General features: G+C 41.5%; 2 protein-coding genes across 7 annotated transcripts in view; both read left to right on the top strand.

Annotated features, from left to right (window-relative positions):
* The window catches only part of LOC121927230 (TSC22 domain family protein 1-like), a 114,240-nt gene that overhangs the window by 22,778 nt on the left and 66,999 nt on the right, over positions 1-24,463 (top strand). The gene's annotated exons all lie outside the window — the stretch shown is intronic.
* LOC121927227 (TSC22 domain family protein 1-like) overlaps positions 692-24,463 on the top strand; it is a 27,985-nt gene continuing 4,213 nt past the window's right edge. For 3 of the 5 annotated variants that reach the window (XM_042460892.1, XM_042460893.1, XM_042460891.1), the window contains exons 1-3: positions 692-4,545; positions 8,267-8,362; positions 21,949-22,117. In XM_042460892.1, the coding sequence (XP_042316826.1) occupies positions 1,658-4,545; positions 8,267-8,362; positions 21,949-21,961 (2,997 nt within the window). In that variant the 5' untranslated portion in view covers positions 692-1,657 and the 3' untranslated portion in view covers positions 21,962-22,117. Of the gene's footprint in view, positions 4,546-6,280; positions 7,049-8,266; positions 8,363-21,948; positions 22,118-24,463 lie in introns of those variants that run through there. The other 2 variants (XM_042460894.1, XM_042460895.1) reach the window with 2 other exon arrangements.

The raw sequence follows: 24,463 nt of genomic DNA, 5'->3' as shown, positions 1-24,463 counted from the left end.
TTCAGTTTTTCCTCAGAGTTGTAGTGAATGTAATGCTGATTCCCCTGGGAATAGGTGGAATATAAATAAATCATATTATCATTATATTATGATTATGATTATTATTATCTGCCACCGGGAGTGACTTTGCAAGACATGAGCCTGGCTGAGGATGAGTGGGAGGGCGACTCTGAGGTCTATGTCTTCCATGAGCCTGGCCGCCATTTCGGTGTGGCAACAACGTCGGACAAGGTCTGAGGATTTGGCTGCATTAACATTGGAGAAATAACCCGGTTTGGTCCCGCTTTAACTCTTTCTGTGGCTCTTTGCTATGGAATTCTGGGAGTTGGAGTTGGTTGTGGGCCGCTCTGGGCCCACAACCAACTCCAACTCCCAGAATTCCATAGCAAAGTGCCAATGCAGTTAAAGAGGTGCCAAACCGGGTTATTTCTCCAGTGTGGATGCAGCCAAAGCCTCACACGGAGGGCGTCCTGGCTCTCTTTCCCTCCTTCCCCTCATTGTGAATGAAACAGGCGCCTCAGGAAAACTAGGCCTGAGGCGCGCGCGCGACGGCGACGGCGACGGCAGCCATTTCGACCGAGCGGCGCGCTCGCGCCCCTTCTTCGTCCTTTTCCGCCCCTTGGAGCCGAACCTCTTCGGCCTCCTCCTCCTCCTCTTCAACTCCAGACGAGTCCTTTATGTCTGCGTCTTTACTGCGCATGCGCCGCTGTCGCCGCCATCTTTTTCGCCGCCGCCGCCGCCTCCCCTTAATTCCCTCAGTCAGTCAGCCGGGACTCTGGGAGAAGGAGAGGAGGGAAGCCCGGCGGCGGGGGCAGAAGAGGAAGCAGGAGGCTGAGGCGGCCTAACATCCCGACATCCCTCTGCTCCTCGGCCTTGCTGCTGTGAGGCGCCGCGAGGGCCCTTGGCCATCATGGCCCTCCGCATCCCTCACGGCTCTTGATGGGGAGGCGCCTGGCCCCCGAAGGATACAGTACGTATCCCTCCTCCCTCTCACTCCGGGGTCCCCTTCCTCCGCTCCTGCTTCCCTCGCTTCCTTCGTTATCCAGCAGCAGTAGCCGCCACCGCCGCCGCCGGGAGAGAGGAGGGGGCCGGTCTGGGCGGCGGAGAGGGAGGAGGAGGAGGAGGAGGAGAAGAAAGTGAATGATGGCCCAGCCTTGAGTGGCGTATTCAGGGAGGGAGGCTGCTGCTGTCTGGAGGGCCCTGGGAACACGCGCGTGAGTGTTGGGCTGTGTGTCTCCCTTTCCCCCAGGGCCCCTGCCTGGTCTTCCTTCCTTCCTTCCTTCCTCTCTCTCTGTCTCTTTCCCTCCATTCTGGGGGACTGGCTGCACTCCTTTCCTCTGGGTGCCTCCTGCTTAGTCTTCCTTCCTTCTTTCTTTCCTCCCTCCCCGCCCTCTCTCTTTTTCTCTCTCCGTTCTGTGCCCCTTTCCTTTGGGTACCCTTCCTTCCTTCCTTCCTTCCTTCCTTCCTCCATTCTACAGGACTGGCTGTGTCCCTTTCCTCCAGTGCCCCTGCCTAGTCTTCCTTCCTTCTTCCTTTCTTTCCTTCCTCCCTCTCTCTGACTCCCTCCATCCTGGGGGACTGGCTGAGCTCCTTCCCTCTGGGTGCCCCTGCCTAGCCTTCCTCCCTCTCCCTCCATCCTTAAAACAGCCCTCCTCCAATGCACCACCACCACCAGCCTGACTCAGCTGCAGACACTGGCGGCAGGAAGATGGCGCACCCGGCGATGCTTCCTCGCAGGGGCAGCAGCAGCAGCAGCAGCAGCGCCGCCAACACTACCAACACCGTCGCAGCCAGCCTGGAGGATTACCCGCCCTCCCTGCTCGCCCAACCGCCTCCTCTTACAGCAGCAGCAGTAGCAGCAGCAGCAGCAGCATCTTCTCCTGCTTTGCCAGGGCCCCAGGCGCCCCCTCTTCTTCCTCCTCCTCCGCAGAGCTTGGCCCTCCTCTCCCAGCCTCCTCCACAGCTCCAGCCTCAGCCTCCTCCAGGCCTGGCCCAGGCAGGGTCCCAGATGAAGAAGAAGAGCGGCTTCCAAATCACCAGCGTGACCCCGGCCCAGATCTCAGCCAGCCTCAGCTCCAACAACAGCATCGCCGAGGACACAGAGAGCTATGACGACCTGGATGAGTCCCACACGGAGGACCTATCCTCCTCAGAGATCCTAGACGTCTCCTTGTCCAGGGCCACCGACTTGGGGGAGCCGGAGCGCAGCTCCTCTGAAGAGACGCTCAACAACTTCCAAGAGGCCGAGAGCCCCGGGGCCGTCTCCCCCAACCAGCCTCACCTCCCACAGCAGCAGCAGCAACAGCAGCACCCACAGCAGAGCATGGTGATCAACGGGAGCGTCCACCCGCCTCATGGACATCATTACCACCATCACCACCACCATCACCACCACCACGGGCATCACCATGCAGCCCATTCTGCGGTGGGCGGCCCAGCAGCTCCCGGAGGGCCTCCGTCCAGTCCCTCGTTTAGAAAGCTCTCGACCACTGGAAGCATGGATGGTGCTGCAGCGGCAGCCGTGCCTGTTTGTGCTGCATCGTCCACTGGTACACCTGGAGCTGCCGTTGTGTCTCATTTCCGTGGCCCTGGTCCAGCCGGGGCCACTTCTGCCAGTGGAGCTACTACCGGCACATTCAGCAGCAGTGTTGGCCCTACCATGGCAAGCAGCATGCCTAGTCATGTGAATAGGGGTCTAAGTAATATCCTGAGTACAGGTGGTGGAGCTGCTTTGTCAGGAGCAAGTGGCAGTGTTAATGTTGCTGTCTTAAGCGGGGTTAGCAATGGCACAAGCACAACGTCTGGTGCTCTTGGTAACTCTAGCAATCCAGTTGCCGGAGCAGCAATGGGAGCAACGTCTAGTCACCTGCAGCCTGCAGCCAGCACTTCCAGGTTTAGAGTTGTGAAACTGGATTCTAGTTCAGAGCCTTTTAAGAAAGGCAGATGGACATGCACAGAGTTCTATGACAAAGAGAACCCTGCGTCACTCGCAGAAGGAGTAGCATCAGTAAACAAAGCAGTAGACACTCTGAAGCAAAACCCTCTCGAAGTGACTTCTGAAAGGGAGAGTACCAGTGGGAGTTCAGTTAGCAGCAACGTAAGCACACTGAGTCACTATACGGAAAGCGTGGGAAGTGGGGAGATGGGAGCACCTACTGTGGTGGTGCAACAGCAAGCCTTTCAAGGGGCTGTCTCTCAGCAACTGGATTTTAGCAACTCTGGCCCTCAAGCTGTGTCAGCACCTAGTATACCCCAGAGCATTTCTCAATCCCAGCTTGCACAGGTACAGCTTCATCCTCAGGATGTGAATTACCCTCAGCAACAGCCAGGGGTCCAGCCCCCTGTGTCAGCTGTTCCTCCTCCTGTGAATATAGTAGGTGGCCATCAGCAACCAAGTATAGCTCCGCAACAACAGCTACCATACACCCAGTCATCGCAACCTGTGCAGGCTGTTCCAGTTGTGCCACAACAGCAGCAATTATCGTATGGACAAGGACAGGCACAGCACCCAACACCACCTCAACAGATGCCTGTGCAGATGGCCTCAGGGCACGTTCAACCAGTGAATCAAAACTCCGTTACAGGGCCTGTGCCAGATTACATGCAGCAGCAGCAGCAACAGCAGCAGCAGCAGCAGTCAATGGGTCAAACTCCAGCTTCTATGCAGACTGGGCCGACAATGGTGGGAACAGGTGCACCTATAGCTCAGGCACCAAGTGTTCAGCCTTCAGTACAAGCACACTTGGGAGTGACATCCTCTCAGCCTGTTGCCCATGCCCAGACCACAATGCCAACCATAGGAAGTAGTGCTCAGATGATGAATGTTGGGCAACAAGCAAATATACCTACTGTGGTGCAGCAGCCGCCTGTTACAAACCAAATTAACCCCCCAGTGATGGCACAAAATGCTGCTCCTCCGCCTTCTCAAGCAGTACCCCCTGTTCCAGCGGGGATTATTCATTCGGGACAGCAGGGCAGCACATCAGGCCTTGCTCAGCCATTGGTTATTGCTCCACAGAGTACATTATTACCAGTGCAAGCAGGAGAGTCTCTTGTTCAAGGACTTGCTGGCCAGCAGTTGCCTCCTGTTAGCCCTGTACCTTCTGTTAGTGCTGTTCCTGCTCCATGTCATTCTGCTGCAAATGTCCCCCCTGCTGCTATGAGTTTGGCTCCTTCAAAGAACATAGCACAATCTTCAGGTGGGCAGAATGGGAACTTGGTTCAAAATGTATCTCAGCCTTCATTGGTACCCACTAGCATCAATTTGCCTGTAGCCCAAAATGTGTCTCCACAAATACCACTGAACTCTGCCCAGTTTTCTGCCCAGTCTCTTGCTCAGGCAGTTCTCTCCCGAGCTGAAGATGCCAGACGCTCCACAGATCCCACCTTGGGTGGTTTATCCCAACCGACCAGCGGTGAAAGCGGAGGTGGTGCATCATCATCATTGTCATCCATTTCAGATGTGGGCAGCAGCATGGCATCTTCTCTTTTCCCCCTGAAGGTACTTCCATTGACAGCCCAGCTGGTTGATGGTGAGGATGAGAGGTAAGATCAGGCCAAATAATTTTTGTGATACAGTGTGAATTGCCCTTATTGATTAATTTCTTTATAATTACAGCATTAGTAACTCATGTTAACAAGAACAGCTTTATTCAGTAGTAGACAAGAAATCTTGTGATAAATTCAGTTGCATTTGTGCAGTAATGCTAACAGGATTATGGTGGGAAATCTGAATGGTCACTCTGAAGGGGTTAATCATGTCTTCTCAGTGTTTGTAACATGCTGTGTTATGTGGAGAGTTTACTGATCAAGACATCAATATATGCATCCTAAATGAGTACGTTGGGGGGGGACGGGTGGTCTCCTTTGAGGTCTCTTATCAGTTTTTTGACTGGCATAGTCAGATTAATCTAACCGTTCACTTTCCTCTAAGAGGAATAGGGGAATGATTTGTGGAAGGACTTCCTGAATTGTCCCCAACCTGTGCAGACCATTGTGATACTGTATGTCATCATGTTACCTTATTTTGCTTCCTCCTTTCCCAGTATTATTGTGGTATAACATTGGGCTCATTATGTGCCTTTTATAGAAGGTAGGCCTGCTAGTTCTGGGGCTGCGAAAGCTTTTGAGAATTATGCTGTACCTGATATACAGAGAACAAATCTCAAACCTATTAAAAAAAATTTAAGGGGAAGGGACAACTAACTTGGCATATCCATCTATTTTTCCTGTATCAAAACCAGTCTTAACACCTTATATTTTATTCACTGTTTGGCTTTAACAGATAATGGCTTGGATCCAAACTTAGTCAAGTTTAGATTAGAGATATTGAAATCAATAGGCCATGAATAATTTGACCCATTAGTTTTAGTGGCCCTCCTATAAGCATGAATTAGGTTGGATCCAACCCTATTTGTTTATATATAAAGGTCATCGCTGTGATATTATTTAAGCATATGCTTCTCTTTGGCTTTCTCATGGTGAAAAGTAGGCAAAATAATCAAGCATTTTTCTGGGGGTGAGGAATACAAAATCACTTTCCAGTCCTCCTTTCAGTCATCATCTCAAAGTTTTTCATTCCATCAGAACCAAATAGCTATGGGATTTTTTGATGGAATCCATCACCAGACATGGCACCCTGCTCTGGTCTTGCTGTGTCAGAGGTATGAACTCATTGCCAAGCTGATCAACCACTTTTTACAAATCTATCTAGTCCTCTTCCTCAGCAGTTCTGAATAAGATCATATTACTTTGTCCTGTGGGTATTGTAGGCCAGATTCCAAGGCTACCCAGTGTTTTTCCTTGGGGAGCAAGTATCTAAGTGTTGATTTCTGACTTCCTAACTTAGGCCCCATACAGACAGGCCAAAATAATGCTGCTTCAGGTCACTTTGGAGGTATGCTGTTTAAATGATACATGTGTCCTAAGATTTCGGAAGCCATACCAAATCCACACTCTAGTCCAAAGCCACGCTCCTTAGGACTGGAACGTGGCTTTGGCACGCCTTCTGGACTCTTAGGACGCATGCATCAGCTTTATTTTGTCCTGTCTGTATGGGGCTTTAGAAAAGTCTAGCCACTGAACTCTGTTGTCTTATGAAACATAACAGGAGTCTAGGGGCCATGCAGAAGCCATTCACCTGCCCTGACATGCTTATGTTCAGAGGTTACAAACCTCCAGAACTGGGTTTCAGCCAGTAATGCAGAAGCATAGGAGCAGTTTGAAGCACAGCATGTTTCTACTCTTGGAAATTGCTACCTTTCCACTCATTTTCTTTCAGAGCTCTGAGAATGAAAGGAACCAATTGGGAATGAGCATCAGGCCGGAATTAACTTCGCATCCTCTTCTTTGTCATCCTTCAAAAAATCCCAGTGTCTTTTGACACCCCAACTGCATTGCTTGATATCTAATTTGGTTCTGCTGTTTGTTGTTATTATTAACTTTCTTTATACCTACCCTTTTCTCAAAATGGTTATAGATAGTGATCTGACTATAGCAACACATTACACTGACCTTTCTTTTAAATCATATTTAGATTTCAATTGGGGATCCATAGGGGTCTGTCAAAGCTAATGCAGCCGTCACCATAACAGTCCATAATAGCCTTAATAGAGATAAATAAGAGTTCTTTACTGTACCTGTTTTCAGATGTTTGTTTAGAGATCATATCTGTATTCTGTCCATTATTTGAAGGAGTTCAAAGTGGAGAGGAGTGAACTGTCCACTTTATGGTTTGTAAGAACTGTGGCAAGGGCTAGGCTGGAAGCGGAAGGGAGAGGGAGAATGGCTAGCTCAAGGACTACTCAGTGTGACTGTGATACTCGATTTGCCTAATCCAGTGCTGTCTAATACTGCATTCTGGCCCTACATCTTTGTTGTTAGCTGCCCTTGAGTTGGCCTTGACTCATGGCAAACCTGTGGATGAGACATCTCTAAGACTCCTGTCTTCAATCACTCTGGAAGATCAGGCTTGTGTCCTCCCTGACTGAGTCTATCCACCTAGCTTGGAGTCTTCCTCTCTTTCGGCTGCTTTCCACCTTTCTAGCATCATTGTCTTTTCTAATGATCTGTTTTTCCTCACAATGTGGCCAAAGTAAGACAGCCTCAATTCAGTTATCTTGACTTCCAGATTGAGTTCAGGCTTGATCTGTTGTAGAACCCATTTGTTTGTCTTCTTGGCCATCCATGGTATCTCATGGCTTTTCTCCAGCACCACATATCCAGTGGGTTTATTTTCTTCCTGTCTGTTTTTGGTATTTTTTTTTTACTGTCCAGTGCTAGCATTCATACATGGTGATGGGGAATACAATGGCTTGGATGATCCTCACTTTAGTGTTATGTTGTTACATTTTATGATCTTTCTCAGTTGTTTCATAGCATCCCTTCCTAGCCCTAGTCTTCTTCTGATTTCTTGACTGCAGTCTCCATTCTGATTAATGTTTGAACTTAGGTATGGGAGCCCTTTGATTGCTTCAATTTTCTCATTGACTAGGATTAATTCTTGTAGATCTTTTGTGGTCATTTTTTTTAATGTTCATCATTAATCCAACCTTGACACTTTCCTCCTTGACTTTCTTCAATAATTGCTCCAGATCTTTGTCTGCATCCTTAGTGTCCTGTATTTACTGACAAAGGGGCCTCCATTTAGACAAATTCCCTGGCAGAGCTAGTAATGAATTGGAACAAACTAGAATGCCCACCGCCTTTTACTTTTCACTTCTTGATAAAGCAGGATGTTCTCTCCAAAATCTTTGGGGAGAACTATTACTTCTATGTCAAGTAATAGTTGTCCCCAAAGACCGAATGGCAACAACAGCTGTTGTTCATCTAGGCATAGCAATGACCTCTTTGAAGGATGAAATAAACAAGGATTGGTGAATTGTAGAGTCTAGCCTCTTGTTCTTTATTGGCCTTCTGTTGAGAGAGCTGTCTACAGTGTTTTCAGGTAGTTCCTATTATTGTCTTTCAGTTTTACCTGATAATACAAACTTGTTCTGGTTATCTTCTGTCTTTCTAAGCCAAGGAAACATTTCATGGGTGCTCCCCCCTTTTTTAATAAAGTAATTTTATTGCAGAAGATCAATCAAGACAACATATATGCATTATATAAGAACAAACTTGGCAGTTCCACCAACAAACAATACAACAAAAGAAACTGTAGAAGCTGTGTTTTAAAGGCCAAAATAAAAGTTAGAAGGAGATTACTTGTCTTCCATTACTGTTTTTGAGTATGATTCCTTTGTGAATCCTCTTGTATTCCTTCCAGAAATCCAAGTGATGAGCTGGTGGCTTTGGACATTTGGTGTTGTTGTTTATATAGTCCAGGAAAGGGAACCAGGTCTCTTCGAAAGATTTACAAATCGTGAGTGGCCTTTTCATAATTGCAATGTACATTTGGAAGACCTGCAGGAGTACCTTAAGGAATTCTACATCAAGTAATAGTTGATCAATGTGAGGTTTTCTACAGGTTCCTTTTTTCATAGGTTTCTTCAAGTGGTCTTTTTTTATTGAAGACACCAATGGGGTTCAGTCTTTCATCAGTCCTCAGGACTGCTGCTCTTGTGTGATATGAGTTGTGACAACAACACATATTGCTTTGTGATGGGGATTGAGATCTAACTCAAGAAGTAACCCAAGGGCATGGCAAAAAGCCACCCTCCTGCTTGCCAACCCAGAACGCCTATTCAAGATGTGCTTTAAAATGTCCTTACCTTGCTGCAGCCATGTGATGTGGCTGGGTACACTGTCAAGTTTTCAGTTAGCCAGATCTCCCTCACATCCAAGTTTTCAGTTAGGGCATTATGTTTAATGACACCCAGGAGTGGGGAGGTATGGGTTCAGGCCCAGCGCTCTATTTGATCTATGATAACACTTTTCTTTTACTTGGGGTACTTCACTGGATATTCCTTGGCTGTGTTGCTCTTTCAGTTGCATACAGCAGAGCACTGGGAATAGATTGGCTGTCTGGGACTTGATATGATTATAACTTTCCTATGACTATACTTTTGAAACAGAACATTTTTTTGTGGGCAATTTCATTTCTGTGAATATTTTTGAAGGAATTATTTTCTAGTGGTCCTGCTGCTTTGGTATTTTAGTTTTCAGAATTAGTTTAACTTAGAATACCTCCATGACTATCCATTGCAGTTTAGGAAAATTTGTACTTGTGGTAAAACAGGCAGATTTTCTTTTTGCTTGCGGTCTTTAAGAAGAATGGGAAAGTATTGACAATAAAGAGAGAAAAACCTGCTACAAATCAGTTTGGTCTGATGATGGAATAGCTACAAATCCAGATTTTAAAAAAGGTACAAACATTGTAACATAACATATTATAATGAGCAGAAGTGAAGGTTCCTGTTTCCCTGTTGCCCCGTGTGCTTATGCGAACTGTACATGTCTGAAAAATTGCATTGGTCCAGTATTCACTTCCAGGTGGTGCTAATTTGCTGTTTTTCCTCACTGAGAATGGTATCTATATGGCAAGAGCTGCATTTGGAGAAAAAGCTGAATGTGCACTTTACATTACAACTAGGTTGAAAAACAAATTAGCTCTCTGTGAACTCTTTAGTTGGAACCAACAGAGTAAGAAATAAATGACCTTGGGTTGTTAGCTGTTTATAGGTGACTGTAAATTATTTGACAATTAACTACAACCAGGAAGAAACTGATGCACTGACTGAAGCATTTCAGGTAGGGAGAAAGTTTTACATTTCCAAAGTCAATTGATCTTTCTGTCTTTGTGTTGACTCATATTTCATGTTGAATTGCTCTGGAATACATGGTCCTGCAAATCACTGAAAGATAAAAAACTACTAGTCTGAAATTGGATGAAGCTATTTTCTCCCTTAAAACTCTATGGACTGGCTTTTACCTGTAATTGTTAGCAAAATAAATATTGGAAGTCTCCTCTCTGAGTGCCTACATTTCTGGGAGGCAAGAGTAATTTATGTATGCTGTCTTCAATAAGGGTGAAGAGGAGTTTTATGATTTATTAATTCATGCTGTTGTTGTAGTTTGCCTTCAAGGCATTTCTGACTTATGGTGATCCCAAAGCGAACCTATCATAGGGTTTTCCGAGGGTGAGAGTATGTGACTGGCCCAGAAGTTTCTATTGCCAAGCAAGGAATTGAACCCTGACCTCCACAGTCGTAGTCGGATGCCCAAATCACTCACAACATTTCATATATTGAGTCAAAGGTACCATACTTCGTCTCCCTCTTCCAAGATCAGGTCCCTGTGTTTCCCCAAATGCATTCCACTGAATACAGGTATACCTTAGTTAATGAAATAGATCTGTTCCTCAGCCTTATTTTGGTAACAGGAATTTTGGTACTAGAGGCAGAAATAACATAAAAAGAATAGGGGCTGTGGAATATTCTTCCACAAAAAGAAGAATAGTTCAGTAACTTCCAAAACACGCTGCAGAAATAATCCAATTTGAGACCATTTTAACTGCCCTGGCTGATTGCTAAGGAATCTTGGGAATTGTAGTTTCTTGTAGCACCAGAGCTCTCTGGCAGAGAATGCTAAATATCTCACAAAACTACATTTCCCAGAATTCCCTACCATTGAGCCAAGGCAGTTAAAGCAGTCTCAGACTAGATTATTTCTGCAGTGTGTTTTGGACCTTATTTTCAGCAAGCCTTTTATCCAAAACCAAATAATATGTACGTATGAAATGAAACATCCAGGGTCAAGTAAGCCTTCCATAAGTAAATAAAAACATTTCCAGCCCTCTAGCGCCCACTTGAAAGCTTCCAAAATGTATCCAGGGACAGTTTTTTCTTTCTCCACCTTTCTTATGATTTCTCTTTTGATTTTCAGACTTACAGATCTGTGCTCTTTTTGTTTTTAACATACTGGGGAGAGTTGGTAAGGCAGGTTTATCTGTTCTTTCCCCTTTGCATTTCATGCATGCTAAATAAGGGATTCTGGAGGGAGCTACTGTTTACTTTGCTAGTTTTAGGCAGACACACAGCAACAGTAGGATCGATTAGAGTAAAATTCCCCCCTTTCCCATGTTAAGCTTTGTTGCATTATTTACTGCAGACATGCTGCTGCAGTCTGACACTGAAAAACTGTGTTTCTTCAGCCCTGCTTCACCATATTCTCAATGCAAATGCTGCTAAAAACCTTCCAGCTAAACAGTGGATGAGCAAAAGGGCTGGGCAGGAATACTGTAACAAGATTTTGTAAAAAGGAGCTTCTTTTGTTAACTGAGGTATAATGGCTTGGCTATTACTGGAAAATAAAATGACGTTATTTGATAGGTTCAGGTCTATGAAGAGGAATTGGATCTACAGGAAAACTAGAAATTCCATTGGCTTAAATGAAACTTGTGTCTGTTACAATATGACACAGTTTAAAAAAATATCCTTAACCACCATTTCAAGCTTCTTTATTTGAAGCGATTCTCAGAAGATCAATAAAAAGTAGCTAATTTGAAATAAAATGTGATAGTACATTTTATACAGAAAAAAAATGGAATCTGAAGAAAATAAGTGATAGGATCTCAGTATCAAATATTAAGCTTTATCATTATGCTGACTATATTAACTGGATAGTGTAGTAGGCTCTATTTCAAAAATATATAGAATTTAGGAGAAAACCTTGTAAAATACTGTGATACAATCGAGGCACCTTACAAAAATTATGAAATGTAATGATGGAATATATGAAATGGGAAGGATCCAACATTGGGATTCTCCTGGCATTATGGTGCACTCCAGGAGAACTTGCTTCATTGCAGCCCTGCTCAGTATCTCCAGAATTGGAAACCTTCCAAAAAGTGTTTTTTGATTGCTATGGAGGGATGTTGGGAAATAGTGGGAAAGAAATGGAGCCCTGGTGGCGCAGTGGTTAAATGCCTTTACTGCAGCCATTCACTCGAAACCACAAGGTTGCGAGTTCAAGACCAGCAAAAGGGCCCAAGCTCGACTCAGGCTTGCATCCTTCCGAGGTCGCTAAAATGAGTACCCAGACTGTTGGGGGCAAATTAGCTTACTTGCTAATTAGCTTACATGCTGTTCACCGCTATGATCTTTGGAATAGCGGTATATAAATAAAACAAATTATTATTATTAAAGTTCCATTATGACTCTCAGCACCATGTTGGATTTTGTACTTGGTGATGCAGCTGTAAAGAGGAAATTAGCAGAAACACCATTAATTTGTTAGGAGAATTTTAAAATTCTCCATGAACTTCAGGTTTATTCAAATTTTGGTAGGAACTGATATTATTTCAATGTATTGACTGTACAAGAAGATTTTTCATTTATATATGATAAAATAGCAGTGCAGATGGATCAACGACATAGTTTGGGCAGTCCCAGTTATATATATTTGCTTACAACTGTCTAATATACAGTGCTCAGTAAACTATGAAAAAAGCAAAGCAGCTATAGTAATATCATATGTCAAAAGTATATGATGATGTAAATTCAGGAAAATAAATTCATTCTACTTTATTATTGTGTGAAAAGTTATATCTTGGCTAAAGATCAGATAAGGCTGTTGAAAAGATTACCCTTCTGAAAGTAAAGATAACCCCTTTCACTACTTCTGCCTTACACTGTTTCTGTTAACATGGAGATGGAAGAATATATGAAAATTGCTAATAGTGTAAGTAACTACGGTAAGAACCTGAACTTCAAAGCGGGAAGTCCCAGTTCAAATCTCGTCTTTGCCATCAGCTTTCCAGATAGTGTTGGAGAAGTTACTGTCATTCAGAATAACTGGGAGGAGGGGCAACCTCTCAAAATAAATAGTAAGCTCATATTAAGTTTCAGTTTGCTAGAGCGCAAGCACCAGTACAGTACATATTTTAATTTTTAACTCATTTGAGCCCCTTCTGCAGTAACTTTTCTAAGCAAAGTTCCCTCCTGCATTTTTTCCAAGGATGCCGTCTGCTTTATAAATAAAGTGACAAATTAGCAAAGTCATAGACTTCTTCTTTTGAATTTTCCATTTCTATATAAGTTTATAATACAATCACAGCAACTCATGAGGTACCTTTCATACTTTTCAATTTTCTTCCTGCATTATTCCCAGTATTGCTGTTGATTGTCTGGTAATCCTCACAAAAATCTTACTGTTTCTTGTTTCTCGTTGTTCTCTCAATGCAGGCAAGAAATTGGTATTCATTTATCGGACTGTTGTTTTATCCTTCCAAATGGGCCCACAGTAAACGCTAGTAAAACTCAGGAATACTCAATTGTACAGTAAAATAAGAATGTGAGGAGGAATTGATGCAGACTAGCAAATTATACTAATTATTTTAACATACATTAGCAGCCTAAAAATGGGGGCACAAAGCAAAAATGTGTGTATTCTGTCTTTCTGTCCACAGAAAGAGATCAGTAATTTGTGGCTCAACTTTCTGCTCACAACAGATCTGACTTTCCTTTAATACAAAAATAAATAAAATAACCTTTAAATTTACTGCTTATGAAAATTCTGAAATAACTTCATATTTGAGCCACTTCTAATCTTGTGGTGTCACCATTTTTGAATGTGAGGGGAGATCCTTGCTGCCTTAGAGGTGTGGGGCTTTGTTTATCTTCAGGTTTAGTCATGATATAAAGAGAGATTACAGTAGAAGTGAAACCTCTGTTCTGCACCAGTTTAATTATTCAGTGATGTCTCTGACACTGCAGAGCTAACATGGCACTTGTGAGGAAACTGAAAGATACTGTCTTGCAGAGCATGCCATGAACCTAGAAGACCTTGTCATTAGCAGACTTCTTCAGGTAAGATTGGAGGAAGGAAGGATCTCTTCTCAGTTGAGGTCCTAGATGTTTGTGCTTCATTAAGACTTGAAATTTTTGCAAACTCTTATTGACTCCTAAAAATCATAAGGCTTATTCCACAGAAGTTTAAATTATGTTGCTTTGTGTGCTTGTAACTTGAAAGCAAGTATTTCAGTATATCAAGTATTGGAAGGCAGAACCTATCTGGCTGAAAGAATTCAGAAAGGCTACTTAACTAATTTAAGAGTGAATATTTATCTTGATGGGTGCTAATGCTGTTGCAGCTATCTATACCATTTGGAGAGCTAGTGATGAGCCTGTCACTATTGTTATACTCATGTTGTGGTTATTTGGACATATGCTGTAGGTGGAGAGTGCAGAAAGTGAGATATTATATAAGGATAGTAGTATGGTATAGTGGTTTGAGCATTTGACTACAGCTCCCTGCTGGGCCATTGGCAAGTCACACCCTCTCAATCTGTGAGGAAGACAAAGGCACACAACAGCAACAAGTATGCATTATGGATTAAGCAGAACAGTCCAAGATTGGCCTTGTATCCTTAACAGGAACCTAAGGAACAGAGCAAAACGGAGGTCCATATTAATGTTTGCTTGAATTTAGCAGAAGTACTTGGCAATACTTTAGAAAATGCAATTTATATTTAACTGTCATGGCTGTTAGCCTTGTATTTTTGTAATAACCTCTTTCTCAGCTTTCCTGCTATGTTCTTCAGACTGTTCATAGTTTTATAGATCCCAGTCACATCTCTTTCTATAGTCTCATCCTGTATTTTGTCTAATACTATTATACTGTTTGTCTTCTCCCCCATTCCCTTTCCTCGTAATTCTTAATATTGATTTGCCTTTTTCACTTGCACAATGCAAAGATGGTGATTTCAGTGATTTTCTTAGGCTCTTTCTTTTAAATAAGAGTTAAGGTCCAGTACTTACACTGACCCATGAATACGTTGGCTCCAGGGGGTTTTTTGGTCAATATTTTGACCTAAATTTCTAGACTTACACATGAATATATACAGTAATTTTAGGGAGCCTAATCAATTTAATAAATCTTGGTACCAATTAGCTTTTCAGTTGTAATCTGCAGCATACTAGTTGGCAGTGAGAAGTTCAGTGAACTGTTATGAGATTTGGAATAACTGCAGAAATACTCAAATTATTGTTGCATATTTATATACTGTATTTGCCAACTCATATAATGTGCCCAATAAAGAATTGCCTGGATACAAAACAGGATAAAAGAATGAGGTTTACTCCTGTTTATATTCGAGTAATATTAAAAGTGCTCCAAAAAAAGTAAGTTCTAAGTATTAGAATCGTGCAGTTGGAAGGGATCGCAAGGACCATCTCATGTAATTACCTGCCATGCAGGGAAACATAAATGAAGCATTCCTGAAAGTTGACCATCCAACCTCTGTTTATAGACCTCAAAGATGGAGAGTCCATCACTCTCTGAGTCAGTCTATTCTACTCTCAGAGAGCTATTGCGATCAAGAAAATATTCTGAATTTTTAGTTGGAATCGCTTTTCTTGAAATTTTAATCCAATGGTTTATTTTCTAGTCTTCAGCGGCAGATAACAAGCTTGCTCCATCGTCTCTGCGATATTCCTTCAGGTAATAATATTTATTAATAATTTTGAAAAGCAAAAAACCAACATACATATACAGATTATATCATGAGCAAGAACATAGAGACAGATGGGAAGAAGCAGAAGAGAGGAAATACAAAACAAAATGAAGTCTCAAAATACTGTCAACAGCCAAGTATATTTAGTACCTTTGGGTTCATCCAGTATTGAAGATTTGCATTTAGAGTAACTAAGGATTCATGTGCTACCTCTTTACCTATTCTGGCTGCAGTCCCTTTATTGCATCTTTCGTTTTATTTTCACCAGCTTGAACACTGTTTTCCTTTTGAAAGGAGACTCAAGCAAATAAACTATTGAACAGTTCCATCTTCTTTATATCCCTTGTTAGCATTTCACCAACTCCTCCATGCATGGAAGGATCCTACTATGTCCACATCCTTAACCAGTTCATCCCTTTTGGTTAGGATCAAATCTAAAAATGGTTTCTTGCCTCCTCTGCCTTCTGTAAAGTGAAAAAGCCTGCAGGAGTAGTGATGAGTTTTCTGGATCTTATATTCATGGCAGGGTTTGCCTTCCAATAAATATCAAGGTGATTGAAGTTTCTTATTATGTCTCCTTTTGGAATGTTGGTCATTTATTCTGGGAATATAGGACAAGTGAATATGGATGCTGAAGGAGCTATTGCCATGACCTGCCACATTTGTTTTCTTGCTAGAGGATCTGGAGGGCTGAACCTGCAGCAAGTGCAAGCTACTTGCCTTGTTGGAAGAGAAGGTGTGATAACTTGAAGCTTCTGTATCTACACTTCAACATGTCAGAGAGAATGAAGCCTTTTTGGAAAGAGCAGAGCACAAGCAAGGCACAGGAAAGACTCTTCACTGAGCAAATGTAGCATTCTTGGTAGGAAGGTGTTTCAGTTAATATTATTAATATTCAGGCAATATACTTTGAATATATACACTGGAGAGCTAGCACATTGTAGTGGTTTTGAGTGTTGGACTATGACTCTGGAGACCAGGGCTCGAATCCTGGCTTTGCCATGTAAACCCACTGGGTGATCTTGCGGAAGTCACACTCTCTCAGTCTCAGGATAGTATTGGCAAACCCTCTCTGAAGAAACTAGTCAGGAAAACCCCATCATAAATTCTCCTTAGGGTCACCATAAGTCAGAAATGACTTGAAGACATACAACAACAATAAATACTCTCACATCTTAAACACTTTTAAGAACAGTAATCATTGGTCTATCTTAAAATATGCTCAGGCATCATAGACAGGGAATTATTAAAACTTAATATACTTCCCATAAAAAAAGATATTTCCACAAAAAAGGAGACACAAAAGATTGCAGCAACTATAGCACTAATATCCCACACAAGCAAAATTATGCTCAAAATTCTACAACATAAACTCCAACCATGCATGGAGAGAGAAATCCCAGAGGTCCATGCGGAGTTCAGGAAAGGAAGAGGCACTAGGGCCCCATGCAAATATATGATGGATAATGGAGCGCACTAGAAAGTTCCAAAAGAAAATCAGCATGTGCTTTATGGACTATAGCAAAGCCTTTGACTGCACAGATCATGAAAGGCTATAGAACGCCCTTAAAGATACGGGAATGCCAACACATCTGATAGTCTTGATGAAGAATCTGTACTCAGGATAAGAGGCTACTGTCAGAACAGAACATGGGGGAAACAGAATGGTTCCCAATTGACAAAGCAGTCAGACAAGGCTGCATCTTATCACCCTACTTGTTCAACTTAAATGCAGAACATATTGTAAGACAAACAGGCCTGGACAGAGAGGAAGAAGGAGTGAAAATAGGAGGAAGGAATATCAACAATCTGAGATACACAGATGACACCATGATACTAGCAGAAAACCTCAAAGATCTGGAACAACTACTAAGATCAAGGAAGAAAGTGCAAAGACAGGCCTGTTTTTGAACATAAAGGGGAAAAAATGACCACAGAGAACCTACACAAATTTGAATTAGACAACGAAGAAATAGAAATAGTAAAATAACTCTCATACCTGATATCAAACACTGATAGAAATGGAAACTACAGCCAGGAAATCAGAACAAGATTAAGAATGGGAAGGACAGCTATGAAAGAACTAGAGAAGATTCTAAAATGCAAGGATATACAGCTGAGCACAAAAGTTAGAACCGTACAAGCCCCATTGTATTTATTCCCTATTACGTTGTATGGATCTGAGAGCTGTACAGTTAAAAAGGAGGATTGGAGGAAAATCAACTCATTCGAAATGTGGGGCTGGAGAAGAGTGCTAAGGATTCCATGGACAGCCAAAAAGACAAACAAATTGGGTCCTAGAGCAAGCCAGAAATCGCCCTAGAATCCAAGATGACAAAACTCAGGTTGTTGTACTTTGAGAAGGCATGAATTATTGGAAAAAACAGTAATGCTAGGAAAGGTAGAAGGAAGTAGAAAGAGAGAAAGGTCGCATGCAAATAGATGGACTCTAGTAAAGAGATCATGATTATGTGTTTGCAGGAGTTGAGCAGAGCATGGGAGGACAGAGGGCCTTGAAGATGTCTCATCAGAAGGGTCGCCATGGGTCGAGATAGACCCGAGGGCAGTTAACAACAACAAAAGATATTTCCAGAACACACAACTGAAATTTAAAAAGTCTGGAATAGTTCAGCATTCCTGATAAGGACACAAATTAAGCTCTCATTATTTCCTTGTAATAGCCAGCACAATACAAGTCAGCCTTCAGGTTGGACAAAATTTTGCATAGTGGTAGTTGGATTCCTCCTTCTGAAGTTTGAATCCTTTTCATGTTTATAAGAGGGAAGGAGGAATGCAAGCCAGGAATCTGTAACCAAAAGCAAGGCAATAATAAATGGCTTTTTAAACAGTTGAGAAATGTGTTCTGTCTTGAGCAATACAGTCAGAATTGTGACTGAGCTGCTGAAAAGGCTGCTCTGTGTTCTCTTGTAGTCTAAAGGTGCACATTTTATTATTTAAATGCTGATACTGGAGATTATGATTGAGTAAAAGAGTCTATTGAAAATGCACATCCCCCTCAAGCTTAGCATCATAAGCTGAGTGTAGATACAATTTTTTATTATTGGAAATCTTGTTCACTTTGTGGTGGTATTTTAAATAGGTGTGATACCTCAGTATTTTTGGCATGTTAGATTGACAGAGCTATTTTCCATGCATTGGCTCTGAAATTATGGGCTCTGTTGTCATCCAGAGACACAGCTGAGTTGAGTGTTTGATTCTTGTGGTCTGAAGGTGAATTAACCAAATTATGAATTTGTTAAAATTTAAATTATTGGTCACTGGTGACCAAGTATGAAGTATGTTGGTGGAATGCAAAATATTGCTATAGACATGTTTTGTGTTACACTTTTGAGCTGCTTTAATATATCCATGCTATAAGTAACTGAAAAACTGAGAGTTGTACTTAATGTATACAAGAAAGCACAGTGTTTCTGTTGAGCAAGAAATCTCTTTTGCTTAGTTTAATACCTTCCTCTTTGTATACTTAATATAAAATTCAAGATCCATAAAACAGTGATACCTTTATGGGCCAAATAAAATTCACAAAATACATCATGCAAGCTTTCGAAGCTTCACTTGCTTCTTTATCAGACAAAGATGTTAGAAATTGTACAGGAGAAGAAAAATAATGATGTTAGAGTTGTAGGCCTACATTTTATCTCAGATGTTACTTCTGTTGCCAGCTAAGGTTGTCTAGATAGATACTAATGCAGATAGAGGCCAGTCCCCCTTGTTGGTCATGTGAGGACCAGGTACAAAGGACAATAAAAGACAGATGATAACATTTCAAATCCATTAGCAGTAGGAAAACAACTTCCATAAAATCCAGGCAAACTGCCCTGTGCAAGGCTACCTCTGTGTGTATATTGTAGGTTGGAAATATCTCATTGTTGATGCCTTAGTTCCTTTATTTAGAAGAGTGAGTGAGTGAAAACATAATTATGTTTGGGGACATTTTCTTCTGAGAGGGGTTACTTCTCTTCAAAAACTTACAGCCGCTGATAAAAACCTTTGTTTAGAGTGAGTTTTAACCATGAAAGCTCAGCATTTCAGAACTCTTCTAGCTTTAGTGGTGAAATACATCATTAATATTGTGTCAGCAAACCCGTTATGAAATTAAAAATGAAGAAGAGCTTCATTGCCTGATGGCAGACACTTTTTTAATTTGGCAGTCATTAGTATTAGTCTGTGCACAGCAAATATGTCTTTATACAAAAAAATAAAATAAATCAGAACATAGATTATTTTCAGGGAAGTGATGGAAGGAATAAAAAGGAAGCAGCCGGAAATCCAGTCTGGTATTAAATTTGGTTATTCTGAACAACTGAATTGTGACTTCTTATGTATGGTGGATGGTAAACCAAAATGCATGTGTCATTCCATAATTTCATTTCCCTATCTGTATTGCCAAAGTCTTGTCCGCTCTGAAGTAACAATTCTGTTAGTTCGGTTATGAAAAGCTTCCTTCAAAAATAAAAAAAAATAAAAGTGATACTGAACTACAGTGTGCATTTTAAGGTTTCCTTGTTTTAAAGGACAAGTTTAAAAAGTTGTTTCTCCTTACCAGTTGTATTGATATATAGATGAACCAATTTATTTCGTCTTCATCATGTGGAATTTACATTACCTAATGTGGTGTTAAAAGTGAATGCTGATCTCATTGATTGGAGTCTCAGCTGGTGGCATGAGGAGGATGCTGTGACACGAGTATTGTAGCATAGAGTGCAGAAGGCAGTGTTCATCTGGTGAGGTGAGAGTGTTGTGAGAATGGACTGAATGCAGACATACATAAATTTTGTTTAGCATGTGAGGACCAGAGACTATATGGACTGCATACAGGGGCTGCATTCATCCTAGTTCCTCTTTGATGGGCAGCTGTGGGTTCAGAGATGAGAGCGAAGATGGAGAGCAAAACTGACACCATCAAAACCTAATGGATAGCATTGTCAATATGCATAATACAGATAAAAACATTCCGGGTGCTGTGTTTCTTTTTTCTCCCCTCCTACTTTTGATTTCCCCCTTCTATAGGTACTCTGCGCTGTGCTCAGTTCTCAGTTGCCACAGTGATTCTCTGGGAAAGGCTGGCTGAGAATGAAGTTTGCAAATTCACCTGATGAATTTCTTTACCAAGCAAGGATTTGATGCTAGCTATTTTAGCTCTAACCTCTATGAACCATTGCCGCCATATTATCTGTACCATAATCTTTGTCCTACAGTGCTCCTTGGGGCCTTGAACCCTGCTACAAATTAATCCAAAATACCTGTTGTCAGGTGGTTGTGAGATTAATTGTTGTGTTGAGAAGTGGGAGGATATATATTATGTACTTCTAATTTGCATTGCTTAAGAAATATGTGTTGGAGACCCAAAATCTCTCCCATGTATATACCCTCCTGTACCTACACACATGCACATATACCTTGTGGGTATGAACATATTAAGCTGCCTCTTAATACTCTTGATCCATCTAGTCCAGATCTTCTGATTTGCAACTGCTTTCCACATTCTTAAGCAGAAGAAAACTTGGGAATTCATGCATCCAGATATATGCCCAACTTTTTAGCTATGGCCACTAGTAATATGAATTAATATCTGCATTCTGTGGGATGTGTCACATGTAAATTTTGTTAAGTTGTGATCTTACAAGAAAATATAGAAAAGCACGTTGTTCCTATTAAGTCTGTTTTCGGTCCTGTTATGTCTTTAGTTGAAAGCCTGTTTTTCAATGCCAGTCTGATCTCTGAGGAGTGAATTACCTGAATCTTTGGAGACTTCTGGGGTGGCATTTTCTCTTTTCAGTGCCTTGAGAACAAGGTTGATAAATGGCTGTTATGTCTGACTCTTAACTATATTTGAGCTTCCTGCTGAAGTCAAACAACCTGGTCTGCAAGATCAGGTTGGAGTATTGGGCCTCCAGATGGCTTTTTTCTTGAGCTCATCGCCTGTGCTAATGACTTGGGAGATTCCCTGGAAGATTCATCTCACTAACTTTATGCAGCTGTGTTAATTGCAACACTGGTAATCCAGAAACAATTTTATCAATGTCCCTGTTTTCTCAAAGAGAAAAAAATCCAGTCTAAATATAGTACTGTCTTTAATTTGTAAAATAAGCTGTGTGAGACAGTTGTTTCATTCTCATCATTTTACTGCATACGATGGTCAGTGCAGAAAGCTTTTGTATGCTCAGATGTGCTCAATATTCCTATATGCAGCAGAGCAGAATCAGAAAAGATGAAATGGATGTGCTACTGAAGTCATTAATTTGCCTTTTTAAAAACAGGTTAGGTTAAAACATCTATATGTAAAATAGGATTAGGTTTACCTGCCTTCCTATTAGTGTGTGTTTTTCTCAGTTCTCATACTTCAGTTTAATCTTGGATTCAAGCATAGGATGTGTGAAGTTTGTTTACATCTTAATGCAAACTGTGGATTCACCACTTATGAGTTTTATACTACTTGTATTTATCTCTTGTTTCTGGCATACTATGAGTAGAAAACACAACATACACTTTAAAAATGGCTTTATGTTTTCTACTGCATTTTTCTTTTGTAGTTGTTTCTTCTAATTTGCTAAACTCTCTTAACTTCTGACTGGAGAATGATTGGAGAAATGACTTCTGCAGAGGCAACAGACAACACTTTACCCTGCCTTTAGAGACTGCCATGAAGGATGCATTCCATAACTTGAATGCAAAGCGGAGCACAACCCTCCATCCTTACAGGTGTGTGTGTATCAAACTGTGTTTAAGTTTGAGAACAAACACTGGCTTGATGTTGGTAAGACTAACTAACAGTGTTGATTCTTTAACCTGAAACTCAATGGCAGCCAAGGTATAGAAGACCCCAGTAGGAGTACCTTATTACTGGGATATGAGTTCCAACAGTATAGTAAAAAGATTTGGAGATAGTTGTATTCACATAACAACACATTAGAGCAAGTATTATATCTATGCCTCCTTGCAGCAGCAGTATGATATCTTGGCTTAGAAGTGCAGGGTAAGTATAGTGGTACAGTCTTTCCTTTCTATAGTTGTGTGTTGATGATAAAAAGAGAGGTTTCCCATGGTCAAAAGTTTCACTGTGATTTAGGCAAAAAATTATATGCTATACTTAGGTCATATGGGGAAAAAGTTGCCCTTCTCTATGAGAACATACTAGACCTTGCTAGTTAACCACCATGATCCTATTTTTTAATTGTAATAGGCTGTTGATGAAGAAATGGAAACAACAACAACAACAACAACAATAATAATAGTAATATAATTTATTTATATTCCGCCTTTTCTCAGAGGCATCAAGGCAGATTACAGCAAAAATTATAATAAATACAAATAATAAAATCACATTTCAAAATCACAATGTACATGATGTAGGGAGAATCATGTCCCTAGCCTAATATCCAACGCTGCTGGCAGGCGATGTTATGTGGACAAGTGAGAGGCGGCTCCACTAAATAAAGGAGTCCATATCGTAACAATGATACGCCACAGCCTCCCTTCACTACTGCCATGTCACTGGTGCCTTTCTCACAGGCACACCTCCCCTCAAACAGCTGGGCTGGAGTCATGTTTCTGGGCTCAAAGGTCTGTGAGCCAGCTTTTAAAAGTGCTTCTCTCACAGGCAAGCTTCCCCTCAAACAGCTGGGCTGGAGTCATGTTCTTGGGCTCAAAGGTCTGTGAGCCGGCTTTTAAAGGTGCCTTTCTCACAGGCAGTAATCTGCAATTGGCTGCAGTAATCTGAAGACGTATGTGTTTGGTCACCTGGCAACTCCAGCATGACAGGCAGTGGATGGATATTGGGAACTCTTGATTTTTGGGCACAGGGAGTGCTCTCAGTTCTCTCCCTTCTTTCCTTGGCAGTATCCCCATGTATTCAATGGGGAAATACAAAAGTTGTCATTATTTGCTCATGTGGGAACAATTTGAATGGCCATGGCATGTAATTTGTAACTGTGGCCTCTTATGTGCAATGACCAACTTTTCCAGTGTGTGGAAATATCTGAAGAAAAATCTATCAGTTGGAAATTCTTTGGATGTTAACAATAATTTTTATTATCAATCTTTCAAAAACCACCTATAAAATAAGAAAGAAAAACACAAAGTATATATATTCATTTTCCATAAACGTTCAGATCACGTTAGCATTTCAGTTGAGTTAGAAATCCTTTTGGACTGATCTGGCAATATCACCGCTTAACAATTTGTTTTGTGTGTGTATGTGCCTTCAAGTTGCCTGTCAGTGTATGGTAACCCCATGGATTTCATATGGTTTTCTTAGGCAAGGAGTATTCAGAGGTGGTTTTGCCAGTTCCTTCCTCTGAAATATAGCTTCCATGCACTGAAACTTTGAATATTTTTTTTTATTTGGAGTTCTATCAGCAAGCCAAACATTGTAAATGCATAGAAAGAGATCATGTTGGAGGCTTCCTAGTTTACCATAAAACACCTCCCCCTCAATTTGGTTTTCACTGGTTTGGACCTGGCCTTGGCAGCCATAGAAATCATTGGGAATTTTCACAATATTTTAATACACATCAGTGCATTTTATGAAAGGAAAGGTAGCTTTCTAACTTATTCTCACCGTTCTCTATGCTTTAAAGAGTGATTGGGAAGCTGAAGAGGCAAAAGTAGAAATTCAGGAGGTCTAAGAATTTAGTTTCCAAGAACTGTGGATTACCTAGAATAGTTATGAAAGCTATTTAATAACAAAGTTTAGTTTTGTGCTCCAAGTCAACTAAATCTGTGAAATGTTTTGGTTAGGGAATGGCGGGAAGAGATAGGAGAACCCATATCCATCTAGACAGGAAGATTATTTCTGTTTCATTTAAGTCTCTACTGATACTAGACAAAGTTATTATGTCTACAAGCTTTAGAAAACTTGAAATTAGTTTGAGTTTCCTGCACACATTCTCTCTAAGTGCATCGTATGTATAGCCCCTTCGAGTTACTTTTTCTGAAGGAAGCAGAAGTTCTGAATTTCTCAGATGGCCTTGTAGACTACATTTTCTATATTGTGAAGATGATCATGGACACAGGGTCTTTGCCCTCTTATTATTGAGCCTTTCAGAC

This window comes from Sceloporus undulatus, chromosome 3 (assembly GCF_019175285.1).
Source record: "Sceloporus undulatus isolate JIND9_A2432 ecotype Alabama chromosome 3, SceUnd_v1.1, whole genome shotgun sequence".
Classification (NCBI taxonomy): Eukaryota; Metazoa; Chordata; class Lepidosauria; order Squamata; family Phrynosomatidae; genus Sceloporus; species Sceloporus undulatus.
This window is presented reverse-complemented; position numbering and strand designations above follow the sequence as displayed.